Below are 26993 nucleotides of genomic sequence, written 5' to 3' on the forward strand. Positions count from 1 at the left end.
CTGTCCACTACTCCCCCAGGGCCTAACAGCGCCTTGCACACAGTAGATGCTTTGAACAGACACCTAAGAACAATTACCCTGATCTATGTGTAAGCAAACTAATGGACTTCAGGTAAATGACCAAAAATATAATCATAATGAAGTTTCCTAAGTCATTTCCATTTCTAACAGATTCCACATTCTTATATGATCTAAAGCAATAGTTCATTCTCAAAGTCTTCCAAGAGCCAGAACAAACAGAAACAACAAAATAATGCTAAAATTGCACTTAAGCCCTGGCTGGTGTGGCTTAGGTGCACAGCAAACCAAAAGGTCACTGGTTTGATTCTGGGTCAGGGCACATGCCTGGGTTTCGGGCAGGGTCCCCAGCTGGGGGTGTGCAAGAGGCAACCGTTTGATATATCTCTTGCACGTTGATGTTTCTCTCTCTCTCTTTCTCTCTCAAAAAATAAATTAAATTTAAAAAATAAATAAAATTGCACTTAAAATAATTAAAAATATTAATATATTATACTAAATCATATATTTTATACAAGAATCAAGTGTAGTTAAGTTGAAGCAAGTAAAGATTTTAAAATAATATATGAGAGAAATACAAAAGTAAGAATACTTTTTAAAAAAATCTGTACGGCCCTGTCCAGTGTGGCTCAGCTGGTTGGAGCACTGTCCAGTAACTGAAGGGTCACTGGTTCAATTTCTGGTCAGGGCATGTGCCCAGGTTGCGAGTTCAATCCTCCGTTGGGGCATGTGTGGGAAGTAGCTGATCAGTATTTCTTTCTTACATAAGTGTTTCTCTCTCTCATTCCCTCCCCCTTCCTCTCGAATGAGAATGAAATAAACTTTTTAAAAAATGTGTATGAACTCCTTTTTTCCTCTAGAGTAAAAGTTCTCCTTTCTTTGATTTAGTGGCAGCATGTGTAAGTTCATCTAATACAAAACATCAGTACTACACCAAGACATTATGTGAGAGCCATTCATTCAAAGTGGTTTTCAAACAGTTTAAAGCTGAGAAACCTTTTCTTCAAATAAAATTAGCCAGAACTACAATATACAGGGTGAGGCAAAAGTAGGTTTAGTTATTCATATGGAAAATAATACAATAATTAATGAGAATACAAGAATAAACTCTGTATTTCGTGTTCTTAAAACTGTAAACCCACTTTTGCCCCGCCCCCTTTACAAAGCAGACAGAAGAGGTGCTGTGCTGGTTAAATTGGGGTGGGGGCACCTGGAGTCCTCTCCTAACGCCTCACTGCCTTCCCCATAAGGCATCTCCTGGGACTTAACTGGGTGCCTCCAACTATGAAAACCACTAATCCAAAAAACAAAAGCATCTTTTTTCCTCTCTGAGAATCTGTTCTTTCGCATGTATATATTTATCTTCTGTCTAAATCTTTCTCAAGTGTGTTGCAGACATCATGACATTCACCCAAAAATACTTCAGCATCTATCTGCTAAAATAAGGACATTCTACTGTATAATCCTGTATATTATCCTTTCACACCTAGGAAAATTACATTATTTAACAACCTAGCACAGAGTCTCTATTTAAATTTTCTCAAAATGTTTTATCATAGCTTTTGTTTTTCATCCAGAATCCAGTCAAAGGCACACACTGCATTTGGTTGCATGTCTGTCTTTCCACCTGGAGCAGCGCCCATGGCGCCGTTTTTTCTCTCACAGCATTAGCTTCTCCAAAGAGTTCTGTCTGACTGTCTTGTAAAATGGTTTCCACTTTGGATTTGTTGAATTATTTCCTTATGTTTACGCATTATATTCTGATTTATATTGCAGGCATCTGTTCATACACATCATCTCCACTATAAGAATGCCATTAGATTTAAAAAAAAAAATATGCTCATTGATTTTAGAGAGAGAAGAAGGGGGAGAGAGACAGAGAAATATAGACATGAGAGAGAAACATCGATCAGCTGCCTCCCATATATATCCTGACCAGGGATTGAACCTGCAACCTAGGGGTATGTGTACTGACTGGGAATTCAACCCCTAACCTTTTAGTGTACGGGACGATGTTCCAACTTATGAACCACACCGGCCAGGGCAGAATATCATTAGAATTTTGAAGGCAACCATGTTCAACAATACTGAGAGATGTGTCACAAATTTAATCCAGAGGCTGTAGCAGGTTCTGTTACCTGTTATAGGGCACTGGGTGACACAGAAGGTGGCTGATCACTGTGTCTGTGTACTTGGGCATGGAGATAAACAAACTCACAGTAGTTATGACTTGTTGGCGGACTTCAGGCTCGCTGATCATGGCTAGCTGGGCACAGATAACTCCCATAATTTCTGGCACCTGAAGGGGGAAAAGAAATCACTAAGACCTTAATCCTGTGGGACAGTGCAAGTCACTGAGGATATTGTGGTGATTTCTGAAAGGTCCTGGGGTTGACTTTTAAAACAGAATTGTTGTCCTGACTGGTGTGGCTCAGTTGGTTGAGCATCGTCCCAAAAGGCAAAAGGTCTCTGGTTCGATTCCAGGTCAGGGCACATCTAGATTGCAGGCCCGGTCCCTGGTTGGGGTGTATGTGCGAGGTAACTGATCAATGTTTCTCTCCCTTTCTTTCTCTCTCCCTCCCCAATCTCTAAAAATAGATAAATATTTTTTAAAAGTCATGATTTTTTAAGTTTATTATCAAAACTACTTAAAATATAGCTGAATGTATGCATGAGTACATGAAAGGATTTGGAAGAACATATATACAAAGACGTCAATAATATGTCTTTGATGCTAACTTTTTTGCCTATATATTTTTCTAATTTTTTCTCAATGATTATGTATTATTTTTACAATAAGACAAACTACTATAGCTAGTAATGCAAGGAAGCTGGATTTTTTTTCACTTTGACTCTGAAATTGGCAGAGGGGTCACATCTGCCATTGGGCTTTGGTCCATTTCTCTGCTTGGACTACTCTTCCTGCTCGTCGACTCCTGACTTCAGGGCTCTGGGTAAATGTCAGTGTCTCAGACAGGCAGGCCTCAACGATCTCATATAAAATGCGTGTCGTTATCACCAGCTGCCAGAAACTGGGTTAAGGATGGCTGGTGATATAATTCTGGCCAGTGAAACACAAGGGAAAATCTACTGGGGCCTATTGGGAAAGACTTTCCTCTTTGACGAAAGGGACAAAAGGAAAACATCTCTTTTCTTCACTGGGTGTCTTGTTTGGTCATAAAGTCTGAAACTGTGGCAAGTACCTTATGGCTATGTGAACAGGCAAAGTGGGAAGATGCAAAAGTCCCTGTCTCTGATAACGCTGCTGAGTCACCAGGCAATCCCAGAAAACATACTCTATCTCCAGACTTGTTGTATGAGACGATAAACCCTTGCTTTAAGCTTCTCACCGTGGTTGTTTTTAAACAGCTGAAAGCACCCAGTTGATATGTGTTCATCTTGCCGTCCTCTCATTATATGGTTCTTTTTTCATCTTTGCTGTTAATAGCTTATGTTAATGGGTTTTTATCGTTTACAAACAGCTTATTCTTTTTATCAAAGTACACACCATTTTAAAGTTCCAGTGGTATTTCAAGGCTCTCTCTTGGCTATTCCCCAGGTTTGCTCTCCAAAGACAACTACTCTTATTGCTTCCAGTGTGTCCTTCCATATTTCTAAGTGATATTATTATAGTTATTTCTTGATGTATTAATTTTAGATACACTTAAATAAATGCCTTTGATTTTATTCTTACTATGTCAGCCCCCTCTAGGATCACTGATGGCTTTTTAAAAGTTTTGACACCATTAATTAACCTGGATGAGGATCTAAACTGAAGTTACCATTCTCATATGTGTTAATTATATCTTTCTAGAAAAACAATACTCTTCTGGAAAATTTGGATGACACCTTAGATTTTTTAAAATTGCCCTTCCTAGTTGCACACATAGTGGTTGTTTGTTATATACTTGTTGAATAGAGATGAACGTTCAACATTGACCAAATGGACTAAGGCTCTGACCCTGGGCTGCTTCAGCAGTTGTTCTCGGCGGAACAGAAGCAGCAGAAGAGCCCCCAGCAGCTGCGAGCGGGAGAGATGTTGCTGATATTTCAAACCCAGGAAATGGCCACTGAGCTGTTTACCTTTTCGAATCGGGACTTTGCATTTTTCACGAATGATATCAGCAATTCTCCTGCCGATTGCTGGGTGCACTGATGGTTCAGATTTTTTAGGCCATTCAATATAGTCAGTACAAACTGGCAGAGCTCATTTGAATCGAGAAAAACTTCGAAGATCTGAAATGATTTAGGAAAAATGAACTTCCAAGATATATGGTATGATACAGCCCTGAACAGGGAATCAATTCTAAGTTAACAATCGGTTAAGTATTTAAATATATACAGTGCTGTTTCCTTCGGTTTTGCTCATAACAGTGAAAAACTGGAAGCAACCCAAATGTCCACCGCTGGGACTGTGCACGGTCTTTTACAGCTCTGACTTTTAGAAAGAAGCTTTATTACTGAGAAAGTCACACCTTTATAGGAATTGAACTAACAGAAAGGCCCCAGTGCTATATAGCAGAGAGGGTCCCAGGCACATCTAAAATACCTTGTCTGGAGACAATGTATTAAGGGAATGTGTCACTCTGCTTCTCATGGCGCTTGTCAGTGTTTAAAGTCCTCCCCATGATTATAATAGGCATACATGACTAGGCACTTGCTATGTGACAGGCACAGAGCAAAGCATTTTCCTTATAAGCATCTCATTTACCTGTCACAGCATTTGAGCTATTCCAATTTTTATAGATCCCCCTTGTACAGATGAGGAAACTGATGCACAGAGAATTAAAATTATCTGATACCTTAGACCCTACATGAATAAGATCCATACGTTTTCGTTTTTCCCCAATCCCCTAAAATAGTGTCTGGTACTTAGTAGATGCTTAAATATTGGGTGAATAATGAATAACTACATCAGTTAAAAACTGTATGGCTTTTAGGATCAACTACATCTAAAGCAGCTCCTTCTTTGTGAAAAGGGTTTATGTATGCAAGAGGCTGGCTAGGATTAGGAGGATAATTAATGGGAACAGACCTTGTCCTGGTTGGGTAGCTCAGTTGGTTGGAGCATTTTCCTGATACTCTAAGGCTGTGGGTTTGATCCCTGGGCAAGGCACATACAAGAAACAACCAAGGAATACACATTTCTCTCTCTCCCTTCTGCTCTCTAAAATAAAACTTTTAACCTCACTTGAGGACACTTTTTTCACTGCTTTTGGAGAGAGAGGATGGGAGAGAGAAAGGGAGAGAAAACATCAATGCGAGAGAGAAACATTGATCAGTTGCCCCTGGAATTCATGTGCCTGGATTGGGGCAAATCTGCAACCTAGGTATGCGCCCTGACTGGGAACCCACAACCTTTTGGTTACGGGAAGACGCTCCAACCCAGCTACACGGGCCAGGGTTCTAAAATAGTTAAAAAAAAAGGGGGGGGGGCGAGTAGCTCTGGTTGGTGTGGCTCAGTTGGTTGGGCATCGTCCAACAAAGTAAAAGACTGCCAGTTCAATTCCCCAGTGGGCCACATGCCTGGGTTGTGAGTTCAGTCCCTGGCGAGGGCACATACAAGAGGTGGCCAATGTTTCTCTCCTTCTCCTTCCCTTCACCTCCCTCTAAAAACAAATAAAATCTTTTTTAAAAAATTGGAGCAGAGCTTGTCTGAAGAAACTGTCTACAGTGACATTGGCCCCATATAATAAATTACCAGAACTTTCTCCAAAGTGTTTTTACCATTTTACATTCCCATGAACAAATGTATGAGACTTCTGCTTGTTTCCCATCCTCTCCAATATTTCAAGTTGTCCGTCTTAATAATTTTTGCCATTCTGATTACCTGGCCAATTCTGAAGGGACAACTGTAAAAACATTTAATACTGTAGCATTTTAGGAGTTCTTGACATTTTTTCATTGCTCTTCTCAAGCTTTGGTGATTTTTCTTGTCCTCAGTGATATCTGAGAAGAAAATATTAAATATTGATACTTTTTGCTTTATTTCCTTTTTCTTGATTTTGTAAGTCTGGCTGATCTCCAGGTTGAAGTGAATCCCAAGATCTAACCCTTCTTGTCTTTTTCGCTTGAATAAAAATGCCTGGGGGAAGGAGTGTGTGTTAATCTGAAGGCTGATTTGTCTCTCCTCTGTTGTAGGACAATAGATAAGAGATGAAAGAAAAAGAGCTTTTTGTAAAAGCAGAGCTTTTGAGTGATCTGGAAGTGCAACCTAGACATTCTAAACCCTTCCCCATGGGAGGACTTTTGAGGGGACTCCTGATGAAGCTCAGGTACCCACAAAAAAATGAACAATTTTGTACTGTATCTGATAATTCTGATATCAGAACTTTTTACCTGTATAGTTTTGCTGATTACTGAGTCTGCCAATACTCCCTCACAGTTCCTGGTTTTTTTTCCTAGAAAGTTATTTATAGAAAGTCTTTGAGCCCTTGGTTTGAGGATACTGTCTCTTCAACTAGAAAATGAGCTCTTCGGGGGAAGGGACCTTATCAGTTTTGTTAACCAGTGCGCGCCTTAAGAACCGTAAGTTCTTCACAAATACGTGTAAAATCAATAATCAGCTATATTTCCTTGACTGTGTATCTTGGTAGACAGCTCTCACACTTGCAGCTGCCCAGAGGTTAGAGAGCTGCTTTGGGAAGCATGGAGCTTCCTTTTCTCGAGAGGAGCGAGCCCAGGCAACAGCCTCGTGGGGACAGAGTGCCCTGAGACTCAAGCACTGGGGGTGATGCTTGGTTAGGGGTCTTCTGAAGTCCCTCTTTCTATTTTTCAAACTCCTCGAGCTCATCATTCCTGCTAAAAGCCCTTTCTCATGCTGTCCCCTCTGCCTAGTATGCTCTTCTTACCTTTTCGCTTGGCTAATGTTCTTTATTTTTCAGATTATCCTCAGAGAGGCCTTTTCTGAACCCTACACTAGATGTGATTCTTACTCAGAGCCCCTGCAATTTCCCTTCACAGAGTTATCTTTATTTATAACAACAGAGTTATTTGTTGATTCTTTGATTGTCTGACTCACCCACTAGACTCTGTTATGTAAGGACTGGGCCCTTGTGTTCTAGTTCCTGTTGCACCCCGAGTAAGTACTCAGTAAACATTTATGAGATAAATAGATGAACAAAGGCCTGAATGATGGCAAGAGCCTCTTCCACTTCTGACCAACCTAATCACATGTTTAGATACTCTTAACTCCACGGCCAGTTGGCCATGGCCAACTCCATGGCTGACACTGATAGGTTGGATCCAGTGTGTTATGATTTTAATTATTAAATCAGTGTTGCTTCATTTCTGCCTATGGACTAGGTACCTTTCTCATTATAAACTACTGTAAAAGGTTTTTCTAGGATGTGGAGAGTGAGGGTGCAGGAGGACGGGTGCTTGTGTTGTACTAGAGAACGTATTCAGGGCTTGGCTGCCTTCAGCGGTGTCTTACACTTCAGCCGCAAGGTGATATGCAGCAGGTAGTGCATGCCCTCTGCAGCCTCCTCCGCCACCTCTTTCAGTGGGTCCCCACACAGTAGAGCCATCTGAGCCACTAGGCGTCCAAGTGTTTGGAATCTCAGTGGAAACTAGTTAGACGGAAAAAGAAAAATGCCATTAGAATACAGGTGTATTTAGTACCTTAGATTTAAGTTATTGAGAATTGATTCCACTTTCACCACCTATTCAAGAAAAGTGCAAGAGTCTCTCATTCATCCCCTGGGTCTCATTAGGATTAACATTTAACATGTGTGGATACACTATATCCAGCAAATGACAGCAAATACAGCAACCTCTAACCTAAGTAAACAATCTGAAAAATGAGAGTTTGTATATAAATATGTTCATTCTAGCACTGTTTTTAAAGTCCCTGCATTGAAAATAATTGTCCAATAGTAAAGAGAACAATGGGTTACCCACCCTATGAATATAATGATTAGAAATCAAGTATCTTAGAAATTTATAATAATGAGGGAAAATGTGCTAGTCTTCTAAGTAAAAAGGTTGGATACAAAGTTGAGGTGTGCTATTTAGCACTATTTTAAAAATTTACTTATTGAGCCCTGGCTGGTATGTCTCAGTAGACTGAGTAGCCAGCCTGCAAACCAAGGGGTCACTGGTTCAATTCCTGGTCAGGGCACATGGCTAGACTGTGGGCCAGGTCCCCAGTGTGGGTTGTGCGAGAGGCAACTGATAGAGGTTTCTCTCCCTTTCTTTCTCCCTCCCTTCCCTTCTCTCTAAAAGTAAACAAAATCTTTTAAAAAATATACTTACTGATATTTTGCATGACTATGGAGAAAAAAGTAAAGTAGCTGGCAAAAACCATACCAGCAAAAGAAACGTAAGTTAAAATAGTGAGGAAAATAGGATAAAATAAAAAATGAAGGTAAGAATTTGTTTAGCATACAGGACACAAAGTCATCATTTGCTTGAGATAAGTGGTGGAGCCAGGCCGCAGAGCTAGGCTCTGAGTTTTCTCAGGGCTGATGCAGAGATACATACAATATCCCACATAATGTAATTCAAATCGCCCATAAGAAGCAAAAGCCATGTAAAGAAAGCACAACTGTTTCTAGGACTGAGGAAGGAAGAAATTTCTTCTATAGCTCTTTGGCAAAATATACCAAGATACCATGAACAACAGCCTCCACAACCTGTTTACAGTGAACGCAGCAACATATACACAGAGCTGTGTTCATTCACCGATAGCCTGGACTCATTCAGCCAACCAGCAAATCCTGGTCAGTTACAAGCCAGGAACGGGTTATGACTGTGGCACTTACGACTAAAGCACTATGACCGGCACTGGCAATGTAAGCAGTGAACAAAAGATCATATCCCTGCTTATGGAGGTGATATTCTACTTGGAGGAACATGAAGGAACAAATAAAGTATATGTATCAAATGGTGATATATGAGATGATGAAGAAAAATGTAGGGGAAAAGGATAAGAATTGTTATTTCAGGATGGTCAGGCAGGACCTCCCTAATGTTAAAATAAGGGACCAAGCCATGTGGAAACCTGGGAGAAAAGTGTCCCAGGCGGAGAGAATAGCAAGTGCAAAGAGAAGGGACGGTGTGGAGTGTTCCTGAGGAACACGCAGGCTAGGTTGGCTGGAGCAAAGTAAACGAGAGCCAAAGAAGTGGGAGGCAGATGAGGTTGGGGCCAGATCACATAGCAACTTAGAGAAAATTGTAAGGATTTTATTCTGTGTGAGCTGGGAAGCCATTGGATGGTTCTGAGCAGAGAAGGGATGTGAGATGACCTACATGTAGTCAATAAATATTTAACTGAACACCTACTATGTAGCATTTCTGCGCTAGGCATTGGGGATGCTGTGGTAAACAAGACAAACATGATCACTGGCAAAAGTTATAGTCTATTAGAGGGAAACAGACCATAAATCAATAAGGAAATAATCAAGCAAGATAACCTTTGATTCTCTGAAGCCATAGGAAGGAAAGAGAGTGATGAGATAGAGAGCAAGGATAGATCTACTTGTAAGCAAAGCCCTTTTTGAAGTGGAAACATTTAAACTGAGCACTTGAGACTGAGAAGAGGTTAGCTAAGTGAAGAGTTGGGGAAGGTCATCCCAAGCAGAGGAAGTAGCAAGTGCAAAGGCCATGAGGCAGGAAGAGCTCTATATGGGAAGGCATGTAAAGGAGGTCAGTGTGGCTGGAGTAAGGCAGGGGCTATAGATGGGTGGACAGGAACTAAATCACGCAGAATCTTGTATTCTAAGAACAGTTGGAAATTATTGGCTCAAAAGGATGACATGGGTTTTAAGAACATTACTCTGGCTACATACAGAGAACAGACTGGAAGGAACGAAGTAGAAGTCCTTACCCCGACACACCCATGCACAAAAAGTATTCAGAAGGAATAAATGAAAATGGCGACAGTGGCTACCTCTGTGGGCCCTCAGATATTTTTAGACTACATTTATTTACTCATTAAAAACCACTTACTATATTGTTATGTTCTAGCTCCTGTTCTAAACAATGGGGGCGCAAGACTAATGAACACAGTACCTGGCCTCAAGCTGCTTGAATTTTAGGAGGGGGGTAGATATGTGATTAATGCTACTCGCCATGACATTATGGGAGCTCCAGGGAGTACCTGTCTGGGAGTCATCAATAGGAGGGGAAACGGGCAGTAACAGGACGGCGTCGGAGCCTTCCCCTCTGCCCCGGCAGGCTGCTCACCCTCACGGTGAGGTGTCTGTACAAGCACTTCAGAACCCGGGCCATGCTGGCTGCGGCTCGTTCCCGCTCACGGTCTTTCACTGACTGCAACCAGGGCTCCAGGTGCTGTGAAAACGAAGCGAGCCAGCGTGACTTATCAGGAAGATCTGGGACAGCACCTGTACTCTGATGGGAAGGGAATGTGCAGAGAGAAGTTCCACTTGCCATTACTGTATCTAAAAACATTTTCCTGAACGGTAAACTAGTTTTGCTTGGAAAGCAAAGTGGGAGGAGGACGAATGAGGCGCAAGGCCTGCTGGGGCATCCGACCCACGGCCCGTGGGCTGCACGTGCCTCAGGGGGGCCATCAGTGTGGCCCAACACAAAATCGTAAATTTACTTCAAACGTCGTGAGATTTTTTTTGTGATTATGTGTCACAATGTATTTCATGCGTGGTCCAAGACAACTTCTCTTCTTCCAGAGTGGCCCAGAGGCGCCAAAAGGCTGGACACCCCTGGTAGGGGATCAGGTGCTCTGGCTTCTATAGGGGCTTATTTTCTAGACTTATTTTTCCTTCATTCCACTTTCTTCAATTATTTATTCTATTCTTCTGTGTTTTCAGCTTTCTGAGACCTGCTTTGGAAAGAAAGGAAATCAATGACATGCTATTAAAGAACTCTGGGGATGGGGGAAGTTGCATCTGCCTGCAACAGTCAGGGAAGGATTCACGAAAAAGATAATATCCATCAACAGGAGCTTCATAAAGAAGAAATGGCTGGATCTAAGCTGCCAAGGCGGGGAAGTACATGGCACGACCGGATAAAGGAGGGAAACCCAGTCTGGCTGGAGTGCTGATATACAAGAATAAGAGAAATGAGAAATAATGTTAAGGTTGATAGTGGCAAAGATAAATGTCCATCTGTATTTAGGCACAAATGATTAATAATAGTTTAAAGGGTTACCCCTTTCCAGGGTATCAGCATCTTAAAAAGGGCCAAGAGAGCAAGCTGCTTGAACTGCAGTAAATGCATTCCAATGAATAAATTTCTAACAAAGGAATGGCTCATGCTGGGACTGGTACAGGCGGGGATTAACCACCTTTAAATCTCACCTGGCAGACAGCTGCCTATTTACTCATTCATGAGGCTGACTCTGTTCTCTTGTCACTAGTTGAAACCTTTTTATAGTAGCAACCAATAATAATTTACGGAATTAACTACAGCAACCACTTAAACCACTTATTGAAGGCCACTTATTAAATACAGTAATTATTATCTCAATTTAAAGGTGAAGAAATGAGACTCTGAAAAACCACATTGCTTGCTGAATTTATAATCAATGAATGGCAGAGACTCAGAATTTGAATCCAAGTCAGACTCAAAACGGAGGGCTGACACTCTTAACTACTATCCTATCTCTTAAAACTTAATCCTGCCATATTTTCTTCTTCCACATTCACCGGTTAATACAAAGTTTTCCATTCTCCCTTGATAGCCTGTTTACCTTAAAAATAATGTCAAAATTTGCCAAATGGGGGTCTTTCACCACCAAGCTCTGGAGCATCTCAGAGAACATCTGGAACGTCTGCCTGTAGAGACACTGAAAAGGCACAGGGGTGAGTGGTGCCCGCCCACGTGCAGCTCCCCGACACTGCACACCTCTGAGGTTCTCCTCACTATCTTGAGACTTCACTTAATGTTGCAGGTAGGAAAGTACTGGTAGGCAGTCTGTGAAACAATATACATTCATATTACACAGACGTCTCAACATTACTGGGGATTCAGTTAACTGATTCTAACTACATTTGGGGAATGATTGAGGGGCATCAAAGCGCTTTTTAACGTTTGACTTATGACTCTTTCTGCTATCTTGAAACAAAGGGAAATAAAGTCCCCTTTGGCAATTGCTTCACCAACCAGTTTACTAGTAGCAGAAAGAAATCAAGGGCTTTGTACCTCCTCTTCTCTCTGCCTGAAAGATTCATCTCCAGAGATGCCCACACTCTGTCTTTTCAACGGTCACTTCATCAGGAAAGCTTCCCTGACCACCCTGGGTAAGGAGCCCCGTTCCTCCCAACTATAGTACCCTCTATCCTCCGCTTTCCCTGCTTTATTTTTCCATAGCACTTATTACCACCTGATATTACACTTACCAGTGGTTTATGTGCACGAGGATGCAAGCTCCCTGGATCGGAGAGTGTACTGCTGTATTTCTGTTGCCTATCATGATGCTGAGCACATGGTAACTCTAAATTCTGCTAAGTGTATGAATGCTATGCCTTATTTTAAAGCCAAAAGAAAGGGAATAAGAAATGAAGAGGAAAAGAAGATAAAATAAAGAGGAAAAAGAAGCTGCTTAATTTAACCACTTATTCTATTCACCAGACTTGGCTTAAATGGTTTTTGGCTAGTCCCCAAAAAATCAAATGTACTCTCCAGCGGCCATTAGCAGCTGACCCGGAGGGTGGCACGTTATTAAAGCAAAGTGTGAGTTACCTCTGAGTTGTAGGACACACTTGGCAAGATCTCCTGCAGCCGGGTAAGGGTCTTTTCAGAGGGCAGAGTGATTATACTTTTGATGATAAGGCCGAACAAGTCATCTCGACCTTTGGAGCCAAACAGCAAGTGGACACCTCGGTAGCTAAGAAAAGACAGTTGGGGAATAGCAAGCAGGGAAGAGTTCGACCTGACACCGATAAGCAGAGATCAAAGTAACCCCAAAGGGAAGGGGAGACAGACTGGGGTATCATTCTAATGGAAGAGATAAATGGTGTGCTTGTCAGCATGTTTAGATAGCATCTTACAGAAGGTCAGAGAAAGAGTTTCAGGCTCAGAGCCTCCATCCTTCTCCCCCACCTCCCCATCCCCACCCCAGGAGGTCACTAGAGCGACGTCCTTCCAGGCTTTCCTCCAGTTCAACCATGGGAGAGGAACCTGCTGCAGTCTAATGTAGTCAAGTCCGATTTTTCCAAGTGCATTTTGCCAAGTGTGTGTCTGTTTGGGGAATGGCAAGTTAAACCAAGTTAAAACCCTTTTAACTATACGACTTCTCAGAACCCTTAATCAGATAATGTGCTGTACAAATTTCCAAGAAAGGTAAATGGAAGACAGCCCTTCAAATTTCTTGGTCTGTGGAACTCTGTCATGAAGCAGACATGGTAGTAACTTCCACTGAATACACTTTGGACAAAACTGAACTCTAAAGAGGTTCTGATCAGGTCTTGCAGATACAAATGGTAGCATATATGAAGTCAAAGTTCTTACACAGAAACATGGATTTGGCTCCCAGTTCTCTATCTAAATAGTTTTGAGAAGTTAAAAAAAAATGTGGAACATGTGAGGTGACTTTGCTATTGTCCCTGAGTGAAGAACCAGGACACAGGTGTAGAGGGCATGTGGGCGTCACCTGAGGTCAGTGATGGTGACGAAGACCTCCTGGCGCACAGGGCTGAAGAGAGAGTGCAGGGGTTCCTCCTCCACCACCATCTGCGACGAGAGGGAAAGAACTTCAGGAGGGAGAGTAGAGAACGTGCCAAGACATTAGGCCAAATGGTCAGAGGCGTGGGTGGCCCGCAAGAACAGGAGCAGGTCCTTTAGCGGGCTCTGCTGTTCCTTGGCCTCCGCAGGTCTGGCAACAGGACAGTGGCCAGGCTAGGAGTTTCTTCTCCGGAGCCAGGCCCTGAGGCCTGGCTCTTCCTCTTACTAGCTCTGAGCTGATGCAGTCATTCACTTCCCATTACCTGTTTCCTCATCTGTAAACTGAGGTTGACAGTGCTACTTAACCTCCTAGGGTAGTTGCAAGCACTAAATGAGCTAACTCATAATACCTAGAAGCTCTTAATAACTGTTAGTGCCTGTTAGTAGTTATTTTTATTACCAGTGATTATTTCCAGTTTAGGCATCATCACTCCTCTTTCTACTAAACCTGCATCTTTAATATAGTGTTTAATATTACTCCAAGTTACCTGTCCTAGGAAAGGAGCACCCCTGGGTATTTCTCCTCCATGCAGCAATACTGATATGAGAAAAGGATAAGGGAATTGATAATATAGGTGAAACCACTAGAACATTTGTTAGTCAGGTTCCTGAATTTGCATGGTCCCAATAATCTGTGATGAAGTTAGAAAACTTACGTAGATGATATGCACAATGTCTGCGATGTGGCTGTGAATGAATGATTCTGCAGTTTCATCATCTGGTAAAGTTTGGCTGAGAGAAGACAAAGATCTTAGGAATGTCAGCTTCTTATGTTCACTCTGAATTTGTGGAAAAAATAATAAAAACACAATTATACATTATAATCCCATTTGGTTATTTACAGAGGGCTTTTGAAGTTTCTTAGAACCTTTTAAACATCTGACATCTCATTCAATCCAATGTCAGTCTTTTATTATGAGGAATGAATAAATTACAGAGGACTGAAATTCCTTGTCCAGTGGCCCTGCCTGGGCTTATAACCTCGCTTTCCCTCTCAGCTAGATTTCTAAGAGCTCCCTCACTGCTTTCCCGCCTGTCCTTGTTTCTTCACCTGCCCACCCTGTACACTGCTGTCTGCTTAAGATTCCCAAAGCTGACCTCTGATGCTGTTACTTTTAGCTCTCTTGATGTCATTAAACATTCATTATTTTGAGTCTTTACAGTTCCCTATTAAAATGCAAGCTCTGATTTGAAGAATAAAATCCCTTTTGTATTATTCTCTTTTGCTAAATATAAAAGCACTATCTAATCATCATTGAAACTTGGGAAAAAAAGTCCATATAAAGAAGAATATAAAAGACCAATAACTCCAACATCTTGTGAAAATTTCTCCCCACCCCCCATCCCCATATAGGTGGTATAAAACTGGTATAAGCTCTCTGGAAAACAAGTAGCAATACACAGCAAGAGACTGACTTGGTGGCCTCATTCTCTCTTACCAGGATGTATAACCTCATCATCATCTATCTCTTCACAGACCACACGTGCCCTGAGCCCAGCAAACCCAGCACCACATGCAGGCCCCTCCTGCTGGCAGTAATAAAACATATTTGTTACAACACATACAAATTTTCATAATTATTAAGCCCCAAACTGGAAACAACTCAAATGGTCATTAACTAGTGAATAAATAAATTATTGTATACCCATAGTATGGAAAAGTGCTGGACTCCCAGCCAAGATGGAGGCATAGGTAGACACACTGTGCCTCCTTGCACAACCAAGATAGAGGCAACAACAATTTAGAAACAAGATAACAACCAGAACTGAAAGAAAATTGAACTGTATGGAAGTCAGACAACCAAGGAGTTAAGATATATACATTCATCCAGACTGGTAGGAGGGCCAGAGTCGGGCAGCCAGGCAGAGAAGGGTCGCAGCACAAAAAGCACACGTAAGGCATCCTGAGCGCAAGACCGCAGTGGGTAAACCCTGGGTGCACAGGTGGCTGGCAGACCCAGAGAGGCGGTGACTGTGAAGCAAGGCATTGCACGCAAGGTACCACACGCAAGGCCCCTGGCTGTCCAGGCCATGTTTGCTTGCAGATAAACTAGGCGAAATTGGGCAGTGAGACAGACCATGCAACCCAGGGTCCCAGTGCTGGGAAATAGAGCCACAGGACACTGATTAAAGACACCTGTGGGAGCTGAGGCACAGGGAGAGACTCCCAGCCTCACAGGAGAGTGTGTTGGAGAGACCCACGGGGTCCTAGAATGTACACAAGCCCACCCACTCGGGAATTAGCACCAGAAAGGCCCAGTTAGTTTGGGGGAAGCGGCAGAAGGGACTGAAATCTGATGGAGAGAGGAGCAAGCACTATTGTTTCCTCTCGGACCTCGCCCCCACATACTACGTCACAACCCAGCGACCAGGTTGCCCTGCCCTGGCGAACACCTAAGGCTCCGCCCCTCATATGTTACAGGGGCGACAAGACCCCCCCCCCAAAAAAAAAGGTTCAAATGGAAGTACAAGTCAAAGCCCCAGAGTCAATACTTTCACGTGACTAAGAGATAGCCAACCTATCAGATGCACAGTTCAAAGCACTGGTGATCAGGATGCTCACAGAATTGGTTGAATTTGGTCGCAAATTAGATGAAAAAATGTAGGTTACCATAAAAGAAATGAAGGAAAATGCACAGGGAACCAATAGTGATGGGAAGGAAAGTGGGACTCAAATCAATTGAGCGGACCAGAAGGAAGAAACAATCAAACAGGAAACAATGGAGAAATAAGAATTCAAAAAAATGAGGAGATGCTTAGGAACTTTCAAAACATCTTTCAACATTCCAACATCCGAATTATAGGGGTGCCGGAAGGGGAAGAGGAAGAGCAACAAGTGGAAAACTTATTTGAACAAATAATAAAGGAGAACTTCCCCAATCTGGCAAAGGATATACACTTCCAGGAAGTCCAGGAAGCTCAGAGAGTCCCAAAGAAGTTGGACCCAAGGAGGAACACACCAAGGCACATCATCATTACATTAGCCAAGGTAAAAATGAAGGAGAATCCTAGAAACAGTAAGAGATAAGGAGACAGTCACCTACAAAGGAGTTCCCATCAGACTGTCAGCTGATTTCTCCAAAGAGACCTTCCAGGCAAGAAGGGGCTGGAAAGAAGTATTCCAAGTCATGAAAGACAAGGACCTATATCCCAGATTACTCTATCCAGCAAAGCTTTCACTTAAAATGGAAGGGCAGATAAAGTGCTTCTTAGATAAGGTCAAGTTGAAGGAGTTCATCATCACCAAGCCCTTATTTTATGGAATGTTAAAGGGACTTATCTAAAAAAAAGAAAATAAAAAACATGTATAGTAAAATAACGGCAAACTCATAATTACTAACAACCACACCTAAAACAAAAACAAAAGCAAACTAAGCAATCAACTAGAACAGGAACAGAACCACAGAAATGGAGATCACATGGAGGGTTAGCAACAGGGGAGTGGGAGGAGGAGAGAGGGGGAAAAGGTACAGAGAATAAGTAGCATAGATGGTAGGTAGAAAATAGACAGGGGGAGGGCAAGAATAGTATGGGAAATGTATAAGGTAAAGAACTATGACACATGGACATGAACTAAAGGGGGGGAAGGTGGGTGGGAGAGGGTGTGCAGGATGGAGAGGAGTGAAGGGGAAATGGGACAACTGTAATAGCATAATCAATAAAATATATTAAAAACAACACAAAAAACAAAACAAAACAATGCAACACTAGGTTTCTCTGCTCTAGTTTTGCTTCTCTCCAATATATTCCCCAGACTATTACCAGACTGATCTTTTTAAAAATGCATATTTGACCAAGTAACTCCTATCAAAAATTTTCTAATAGCACCCATGGAGGTCAAGGCCCTTCCCAATGTGATCCCGGCTAATCTCTTCAAATTCATCTCTCCCCTTGTCTGGCAGCATTTTGTGTTTTAGCCAAATTAACTTTTAGGCTGCCCTTTCTTGCTTCTGGACCTTTGCACCTTCTGAATTCTCTCCATTTCTTCTTTTTGTTTACTGACTAAAAGCTGTATCTCCTTCAAGACTTGGACCATGCATTTTCTCCTGAAGTAGGGTCAGGTGCTCTTCCTAAGTGTATCCATAACTACATGTGTGTACTGCTATCCTGGCATCTGTAACACTGTGACCAAATCACCTTCTTAATTCATCTGCTCCCCTGACTGGCTGTAGACTCAGGTTAAGGCAGGAAATGGACTGCCCCCCCTCCCAGCCCCCCAATTCACTGCAGCAATCCAAGCCCATAATTAATTACAAAGAATCCTTTATGACATGAAGTATAAAGAATAGTCTGAGTCAAAGTGAAGACTGACATTTTGGCTTTAAGTGTTTTTTAAGAAATGTTATTGGTATTATACATAGAGAAAATGTAAAGCTTGTTGAATTTTCACAAACCTGAAACATCCATGTATATGTATATATGCAAAGGAAATGAAATCTGGACCTCAAAGAAATATCTGCACTCTGTGGTCATTGCAGCACTATTCACAATAGCCAAAATATGGAAACCTAAGTGTCCGTCAACAAATGACAAATGTCTCTGACACTGCGATTTAAGTGTACCAGGCTTCTTTGAGTTCATTAAATACACACTGCTCCTTTCTCCCACAAGGTTGTTAAAGACATCATTTCCTATTTCTAGAACATTCACTCCAATTCCAACTTCTATTTTCTCCTATTCATTCCTCAGATCTGAGCTCAAGGGTTACTTCCTCAGAAACACCTTCCTTTACTTCTAAATTAAGATACAGTCTTTTGTTATGTACTCTTCATAGAATGAATGAATGAATGCTTCACCTAAACAAAGGGATACTGTATTAAGTAGGATAATATAGATTTTAGTTATTGACTTAGAAAGTTTTTTCTCCCACTATTTCTGAAGTTTATTTTTCTATAATTACATTCATTGGGCCCTGGCTGGTGTGCCTCAGTGGACTGAGTGCCAGCCTGTGAACCAAAGGGTCACCGGTTCAGGGGACATGCCTGGGTTGTGGACAGGTCCCCGGTGGGGGGCGTGTAGGAGGCAGCCACACACTGATGTTTCTCCCCCTCTCTTTTGCCCCGCCTTCCCCTCTCTCTAAAAATAAATAAATAAAATGCTTTTTTAAAAATTACACTCATTGGTATGCACAGGAAAATGTCTGAAAATGTATATACCAAAATATCAACAGCAGTCATCTCAGAAAAGTGGAATTAAGAAAGATTAACTTTTAATTTTTATTATAGTTTTGTTTTTATAGGAATTCAATAATTTTTATGAATATTAGTGTAATTATGTTAATATATTATATAAATTATATATTTATATAAGTCTAAATGTAAGTATATTTATATACATTTATAAAGTAATTTATAAATGTATACAAGTATATAAGTATAAATATAAGTTTATAGCTTATGAATTATTTGTATAAAAAGGAATAACAAATGTCTAAAATAAAGTTGGATAACTTGTAGAGATTGCTTGTGCATACCTTTAGCTCACCATTAAAAAACTCCTGGATGGATTTGATCAATTTCTCAATGGTGTCCTCGCTGAGGGAGTCCTCGTGGGATGGGTGTCTGGACCTAGCTGTGAGGGATCCCAGAGGAAGGCTGGAGATGCATGAGCCTAATACCAAAAGAAAGACATCAAATGATGCCTCCATACTATGTAAAGGTATACCGTTTTATGGGGAGAACCACTGGGTTTCAGCATAGACAGGTCCTGTTCTCACCTTCACTACCTGCTCTGCCCAGTCCTTTCCCCTTTATGAGTTTCAGTTTTCTCAATCACAAATTCAATGTTCTCTAAGGGCCTCCTAAGCTACAGAAACCTTTCCGAGTGAACTGTGCCAGAGTGGTTAAGAGCACAAACTTTCCATCTCAGTTTCAGACGAGATGGAATCCTGCCTCTCTCACCTATTAGTTCTATGACCTTCATTGAGTTAATATGCCTGTTTGGAACCTTAGTGTCGTCACCTGTAAAACAGGATTATTGTGAGGATTAAGTGAGGAAATACAAGAGTTTTCCCACCCAGCATGTGGCCCACGGTAAGCACTTAAATGGTATATATTATTCAAATTCAAAAGTGTATGTCTGTGATGGCAAGAGCTTCAAATATTGTAGCAACCCCTTGCTGATCTCTTCCCACCTGCCCAGGTTGCAGTAAGAGCTTGAGGTACTTGCTTCCCGACCTGGGATATACTTTAAGAGGACAGGCTTCAGGGTCGGGAACCTTTGTTCTTCTTTTTCTAGCATTCTGACCCTATGGGGCCTTACTTTCTCTGGGCCTATTTCTTCATTTCCAAAAGGGGGATGATAATAGAACCTACCTCATTTGGTTGGCACAGAGCATGAAAGAGGTGTTGGCAAATATTAGTCCTCTGCTCACTGAGTGACAACAATTACGTGGCATCATTGTCCTCTTCATGTAGCTTTACATCCTTCCTCTGCTTTCCAATACCAAATCCCTATTCCTATTGGGCAAATAGGTTTACTATTTCCCTTTTAACACACCTATCATCTGAGGGTTTCTACCACTCAGTTTTTACAGATTCTTCTGTAAATTCCTCCCACTGCCTGCCACATTCTTGGCACCCAGTAAAAGCCATGTTCTAGTTCACCTCTAGTTCGCCTCACTTGTCTTTGCACAGAATTTCCTCCTGCTTGCATGTCTCCCCGTCTTTTCCCCCACTTACCCTTACCTCTCGCTGCATATGGAACGCTTACTTGTCCTTCAGGACTCAGCTCCAGGATGCTTTTCCTGAATCCCCTCTTTGCCCATTTTGGCTAAGTATCCTTCTAGCTGCTAATGAAGCTCTCTATATTTGTCCCCTTTCCCCCCTCTCCATCCCCAATCACACATATTATACTAAGTTCCAATCATTGGTTTATCTATGAGTATATTGTGTCTGTTGTGTTCACTGCCACATCTCCAGCAGCTAGATCAGTGTTTAGAGCACAGTGTTTAGAGCACAGTGTTTAGAGCATCAATAAATATTTGTTGGATGAATGTACAAATGAATGTAGTTCATCAAACACACCAGTCTTTCCTGTCTCATGCACATGCTGTTCCACCTACTCAGAATGCTCTTCCCTCTACTTCTCACATGGTTGTTCTCAGACAGGTGTTCTCCGGCAAATATGGTTTAAATTAGGTTCCCATTTCTTTATTTTTTTTGTCTCAGCCCCTTGTTTAATTTTTTCACAGTGCTTACTACAACTTATAATTACTTTACTTACTCTACCTTACTTATTTTGGTCCTCAGCACTAAGATGTATAATTGTGAGGGTGGAGACCATGCTGATCTTGTTCCCTGTTGTATGCCCAGCGACTGGTACTTAATAAATGTTTGCAGAATAAATGAAAGAGTTCCTCTGTAGCTCAATTCAGATTTCACTCACACCTGCCTTTCCCTTCTCAGAATCCTTTTAGCACTTACACCCTGTGCAAGTTGGCAGGATTATTTGTCTCAGGAACAAGTTTAGTTTCCTGTATGGCTAGAATAATGTGTTTTATCTTTCTGCCAACCAGATTTCAAGGTCTTAAAGTCAGGGACCAAATTCATTGTCAAAGTCTAGTCAAGGGCTGGTCACCCAGCCATGTGACTTGAAAAGAGATGCCCCTCCCCTTTTCCTTATCCTTTCCCCTGTTCACCTGTAAATTCATGGCTACTTGGGCTCTTTTTAATATCCTCTAAGTTGCTCTGCTGCAAATCCACATTTTCTGAATCACTGTCAGAAGCATAAGGGATCACTACTTCTTCCCAACTACAGATCCTAGGAATAAAGAGGGGATTAGAAAAGTTAGTTTTTCAGGACTGCTTCTGTCTCATCACTCAAGTAAAAGTTTAAATGTCACTTTTTCAGAGCGACATTTATTGATCACCTATCTAGGCTGAGCAGCCTCTCCCCACCCCAGCCTTATAGTGACTTTGTTTTTTTTTTTCATACCATTTAGTCACTATCTACAATTATCAAGTTAATTCGTGTTGTTTATTGACTGTCTCCCATTAGACTATTAGCTCCACGAGGGAAGAAATCTTGTCTACATGGTCATAGTCGTATCCCCAGCACTTAGGATATTGTCAGCCTCATGGGGAGTGAATGGATAGGTAAGAAATACTACGCCACTGTTAAAAAGAGACTGAGGTAGCAGACCGCCCCCCCCCACATACCTCCCTCAATCCTACTTACCCTTTCTTTTTTTTCTATAGCACATGACACCTTCTAATGTATTATTCACTTATTTATGATATTGTCTTGGGGTAATTGTTGCTCAAATACTAGAAAAATATTTCTTCAAGTTTTTGTGTTATTCACAATGTAAAGTCTACAGACATGACACATTTTTAAGTTTAATCTCTATTGACATTTTATCCACCATTAGGTTTAGGCAATAACAAAGCAAGAAACTGTTAACCTAAAAATAAAATGGCCTTTCAAAGTAAGAGGCAAACAAGTGTTTATCTGAGATCAGTAAGAATAGCTACTCGGGAATCAGTTCAGGTGGAAGCTCAAATCATGTTCCAATTAGGAGACAAAGGCAATGAGTATTTATGAGAAAGGGAAGGGGAACAATTACCTTAATAGAAGGAAAGCATTTCTATTGGTGAAGATAATATAGTGATATTAATTCTAAACAATGTTTTTAATTTTCAGTCAAGTAGTCATCAAGTATAAAAACTGCTTTTTTTTTGTTATCTTTGCAAAGCTTTGTGCAGTGGCAGTATCATAGCCAATGAGGTTTATCCAAGGTGCGTTACTGCTAATTGTTATCTTTGCAAACAGTTCTTTGGGGAATCAAGTCGTTTAGGCCCAGTGCAAAGGTTATTTTGCTCTGTTTTCATGTTCCAAAGGTTTGAGACACAAGACGGCAAAGCAGTACTTCTGGTGTGGCTGCTCCAGCTCCTTTTAAAGTGGCTCCCCCTTTTTTTTTAGTTAAATTGCTAAGGAAATGATGAGTTTGGTTTTCTTTTCAAAATTTTTTACTTGTTGATTGTAGGGAGACGGGGAGGGAGTAAAGGAGGGAGGGGTGAGAGAGAGAGAGACAGACATTGCTTTGTTGTTCCACTTACTTATGCACTCATTGGTTATTTCTTGCTTGTACCCTGACAGGGATCGAACCCACAACCTTGGCATATATAGATGACATTCTAACCAGCTGAGCTACCCAGCCAGGGCTGAGTTCGGTTTTCAATATACTTTACTTCATTGTAAGTTTGTATGATTTAATTTTTATGAATAGCTGCATTTAACAATCAATTTGCAAATTCCTGACAAATTTAACCATTGGCTTAAACAAACGTATGAGATAGCTCCGGCACACTACTAGTTGTCTTAGTACTGAATTGAAAGAGTTCTTTTTATATTCTAGATCAGTACTATTCAATGGTACTTTCTGTGGTAGTGAAAAATGTTCTGTAATTCTGCACTGTCTAAATGATATCCACTAGCTACACGTGACCACTTCAAAATGTGTCTGGTACAAACTGAATTCTTATTTTTAGTTAATTTAAATATTTACATATAGTCAGTATCTACCATACTGAACAGGCTGCCAGACAGAGCAAAAACCGACTCTCCCGACTTGGGATAATCATATCTGGGCCACTAGCAGTGATAATAAGAGTTACCATATTGTGCATGCTTCATACATTTATAATAGTTAAAAGTACAGATTATAGAGTCAAACTGAGTTGAAACTTTCAGTTTCCTTCTCTATAAAATGGAATAACTGTACCTCACAGAATGGTGATAAGGAGTAAAAGAAAGAGCGTACGTAGAGCCCTTAGCACACTGTCGGGCTATCCTGTTAACGCTCAATAAATGGAGTTCGTTATCCTTTAGCTCCTTGATAAGTTACTTCCACATTTGAACCTGTTATTTCAAAATCTTGTCAACTTTGGCTAATATGCTGTTCAGAGTTATGAGGATTCACTGGGTCAACACAAATGCTTTGCAAATCAGATAAAAAGTCACTCATTGGTCAGTTATTACAACCAAAACAATCTTTGAAGGACACCGCCACAATTTTCCAAAGAGAAAAAACCCTTCTCGAATACCGACTGCCCTCCCCACCTGACCCTTCCTAGTTCTTTAAAATTGGCCCGCAGCCGTCCCGCCTGAATGACAGGCGACTGACCAACCAGAGGAGGCCCCGTCTCGAGCCCGCCCTGAGCCCTCGTCCAATAGCGTCGCAGTAGCTCCCGGAATAGGACCGTTGTGAGGCGGCCGGTTCCAAGTAGCCCCGGCGCGGGGGGGGGGGAGGCGGCCCTGTACAGTACGACTGCGGGGCCCTTTGCGCGCCACGACTGGGATTCCAGCTGTGGCTACTGGAAGCGGCCTGGCCCAGCGGAAGGGTGGGGACTGACCTGTGCCTAGAGTCCATCTCAGCACGCGGAGCCTGCCGCGAGTCCCCGGTGCCCCCTCCGGCGCGCTCCTGAAGCCACTTTCCCGAGCGGAAGTCAGCCTGCGTTTCGGGCCCTTTGGGGACCTGCTCGGAGGAATGGCGCTGCCGGGTAAGGTGTTGCGCATGGCTGGACGGCGGAGCCCCGCGGACAGCACGCCTCGGCAAGTGGGCCGGCGCCCATGGGAGGCTAGTGTTCGTCACTCGGGAGCTGCCTCCGCGGGGTCCCCTTCCTCTGCGGGAAAGGGGCATGGGCTCCCCACTCGTGGGGTTGAACGTCTAACGGAGGGTCTGAGCGGGTGGGACTGCCTGGCACCTGAGGCAGGGTGGGGGGTGGGTGCGGTGCCGAGCTACGGGTACCCCCGAGGACCAGGCTGGGAACTGTGGCGGTGGTTAACCCTAGGTCTGGCTTAACTCATTCATTTGGCTTGCGCGGGCTCCCGGGCCGGGAGGCCTGAGAGTGAGCTTTCGGCCAAATTATCCGTTGGGCCATTAGCTTCCTTTTTAGCGAAATGAGGTCAACCAACCAACCATCCAAAACACCTCTTTGGGAGTTTACAGAGTAAGTAATGAAGTTAGATTCTCCGGGTGCAAACTTGTAGTCCGCCACGTATTCGTGATGTGACCCCACCGCAAGTTACTTAACCCCTCTGCACCTCAGTTTCTCGTCTGTAAAACAGATTAGTCACATTGTTGCCTCGTAAATGGCTGCGTAGTTCAATGGGATAATCTCTGTGAATAGCTTAGAACTGTACTGGTCTAAGTTAGCACTCAGGAAAGTTACTTGCATTGCTACTTAACAGTGGTCACTGCAGGATAGAATCTCCTGTTGTGTTTCCTGTGTTCTATTGTTATTTCCACTTGACCGACGGAAGGGAAGACGGGATGCTGAAAAAGGAAGTAACCTGTCCGAGGGAACAATGAATGTCAGTGGCTTAGCGCTCCATTATTTAAGATGAGGGTCAAAGAGGTTAAAAACAAACTCAAGGTTCAAACTGCTTGCAGTTTGATTCTCAGCTAGTCATGTGTCTTAGGGCAGGTAACTACTTCTGAGTCTCAATATCTTGATTTGTAAACTGTGCTCACTTGGATGTTGAGGATTTAATGACTAAATGCATGCAAAGTACTTAGCTTAGTACAGGCATACCCGACCTGTATTAAGTGTGCAAATTTTAGCCAAGAAAGTTATTGTTATTATTGGGAGGTGGAAAGATTAGGATTCTGACACATGCTATGTTAGCGTAATTTACAGTCTAGCTGGGAAAATGCTAGATAGATCATAGCCACTCACTAGATCTTAATGTATTGAATACATACATGTGCACAAGGACTGGGGGATTCATTCAGCATTAGTATCTTGGCTCCTCATTTGCTCACATCTCTCTAACCATTAGCAGTTCTGGCTTTAACTGTAAATTTTAGCCGGACTTCTCACCACCTCTACTGCTGTCACTGTGGCTTGGACCACTGTCATCTTTTACTTGGATTATGGCAATAGTCTCCTAACTGGAGTCCCTCTTTAGGTCCCTGGTCCTGTATAGTCTCAACACCGTACTGTCTATGTCAAACACTGTCTATGGTCCTGTTAAAATGTAAGTCCTCTGCTCAAAACTTTCTAGTGGCTCCCATCTTGTTCAGCAAAAGCCAAAAAACCCTTTTGTAAGCCAAAGTGACTTACAAAGCCCTCTGGATTTGGCCTCTGATACTTCTGTCACCTTGTCCTTACTCCTCACCCTTTGCTTACTCCTCTTTAGCCATGCTGTTCTTCTTGCTAATGTTAAAAAAAAAATAAGCAAATAAAACACATACACACTCCCAATTCAGGGTCTTCGAACTTGCTTTTCTTCTTGTGCTTATTTCCCTCCAAATGTCTTTATGATTTACTCCTTTTCCTTCAAGTCTCCCACAATATTTTTATTTCTCACTTGGCCCTACCGTATTTAAAATCGAGGCTCTTCTCAGGTATCCCTTCTGTGCTCTACTTTTCTCCATAGCATGTTTCACCTTTTAAAGTGATGAATGATGCATGTTAATTATTTTGCATGATATTTTTCTTTTCGCACTGGAATGTAAACTCCATGAGGTTACAGGTTTTTCTTTGCTCTGTTTCCTGTTGTATCTTTAACACCAAAACAGTGCTTGGTACATATTAGGTATTCAGTAAATATTAGATGAATGAATATTCCACATTGTAGATGTCTCTAGGTTTTCTTAAAAACAGCTTTTCCATCCTTTAGATTATTTAATACACACAAGGACTTCAATAGAACTAACCTTCATGCCCCAAGGTAGGCATCCCTTCTATATCATTCTCCAAAAAAATGGTGGAGTTTGAACACTACAGTTAGACCTGGTCTTGCGTCCAAGATTGGCTATGTGTAAACTACTCCGGTCCTTAGTTTTCTTATTTGTAAAATGGATATAATGATTCCTTTCTTAAGGGGTTCTAGTTCCAACTAAACTTGCCACTCCAGACAGAGGATTTAGGACCATTAATGAGAGCCTTGATTGATGACTGTTAATTGGAGGGCAGGCAACTTATGACATAGCCCGTTCAAAATTGTTTGCGTGTGTTGTAATAAAAAGTAGACTGTATCACTCCTATAACTTTTTCCTGTTCCCTGGGCATAATAGGTGAGGATTAATTTTATTTCTATTCCTTAGTGCTAGGCAGTGTGTAAGACTTGGAAATATTGGAATGATCAAGAGAAACAGTCTATCCTCATGGGGCTTAGAGTATAGTAGAGGCATCAGACATTACACTATTAAAGTTGTGAAAAATATTTGATAGAAGTACAGGTTGTTATGAGTGGGTATGGCAACAGTAACAATTTAGCTAACATTTTGATAGCCCTTGCTAAATGTCAGCCACTATTCTAAGACCTTTGTATATTAACTCAGGTAATGCTCTTAATCCTGAGAGGCAGGTACTATTATTAAC

The 26993-nt window shown here is 41.9% G+C and overlaps 2 protein-coding genes and 1 long non-coding RNA gene across 6 annotated transcripts in view; 2 read left to right on the forward strand and 1 right to left on the reverse strand.

Annotated features, from left to right (window-relative positions):
* Positions 1 to 24714, reverse strand: part of MROH8 (maestro heat like repeat family member 8) — a 43530-nt gene extending 18816 nt beyond the window's left edge. Inside the window, exons 1-12 of the mRNA XM_028523906.2 lie at positions 24018 to 24714; positions 21302 to 21423; positions 19136 to 19272; positions 14319 to 14441; positions 13592 to 13671; positions 12682 to 12826; positions 11690 to 11785; positions 10207 to 10311; positions 7454 to 7589; positions 5849 to 5967; positions 4102 to 4254; positions 2157 to 2317 (exon numbers count right to left, since the gene is read on the reverse strand). Of these exons, the coding sequence (XP_028379707.1) occupies positions 2157 to 2317; positions 4102 to 4254; positions 5849 to 5967; positions 7454 to 7589; positions 10207 to 10311; positions 11690 to 11785; positions 12682 to 12826; positions 13592 to 13671; positions 14319 to 14441; positions 19136 to 19272; positions 21302 to 21423; positions 24018 to 24304 (1664 nt within the window). The 5' untranslated portion in view covers positions 24305 to 24714. The remainder of the gene's footprint in view (positions 1 to 2156; positions 2318 to 4101; positions 4255 to 5848; positions 5968 to 7453; positions 7590 to 10206; positions 10312 to 11689; positions 11786 to 12681; positions 12827 to 13591; positions 13672 to 14318; positions 14442 to 19135; positions 19273 to 21301; positions 21424 to 24017) is intronic.
* Positions 951 to 16282, forward strand: LOC118496832. The gene is made up of 3 exons (XR_004899392.1): positions 951 to 963; positions 10301 to 10308; positions 16129 to 16282. It is a non-coding gene; the product is annotated as an uncharacterized LOC118496832 (long non-coding RNA).
* Positions 23843 to 26993, forward strand: part of RPN2 (ribophorin II) — a 53484-nt gene continuing 50333 nt past the window's right edge. For 2 of the 4 annotated variants that reach the window (XM_036009807.1, XM_036009808.1), the window contains exons 1-2: positions 24103 to 24164; positions 25576 to 25644. In XM_036009807.1, coding sequence (XP_035865700.1) covers positions 24152 to 24164; positions 25576 to 25644 — 82 coding nt within the window. In that variant the 5' untranslated portion in view covers positions 24103 to 24151. Of the gene's footprint in view, positions 24165 to 25575; positions 25645 to 26993 lie in introns of all 4 variants that reach the window. The other 2 variants (XM_028523908.1, XM_028523909.2) reach the window with 2 other exon arrangements.

Source organism: Phyllostomus discolor, chromosome 9, assembly GCF_004126475.2.
Source record: "Phyllostomus discolor isolate MPI-MPIP mPhyDis1 chromosome 9, mPhyDis1.pri.v3, whole genome shotgun sequence".
Classification (NCBI taxonomy): domain Eukaryota; kingdom Metazoa; phylum Chordata; class Mammalia; order Chiroptera; family Phyllostomidae; genus Phyllostomus; species Phyllostomus discolor.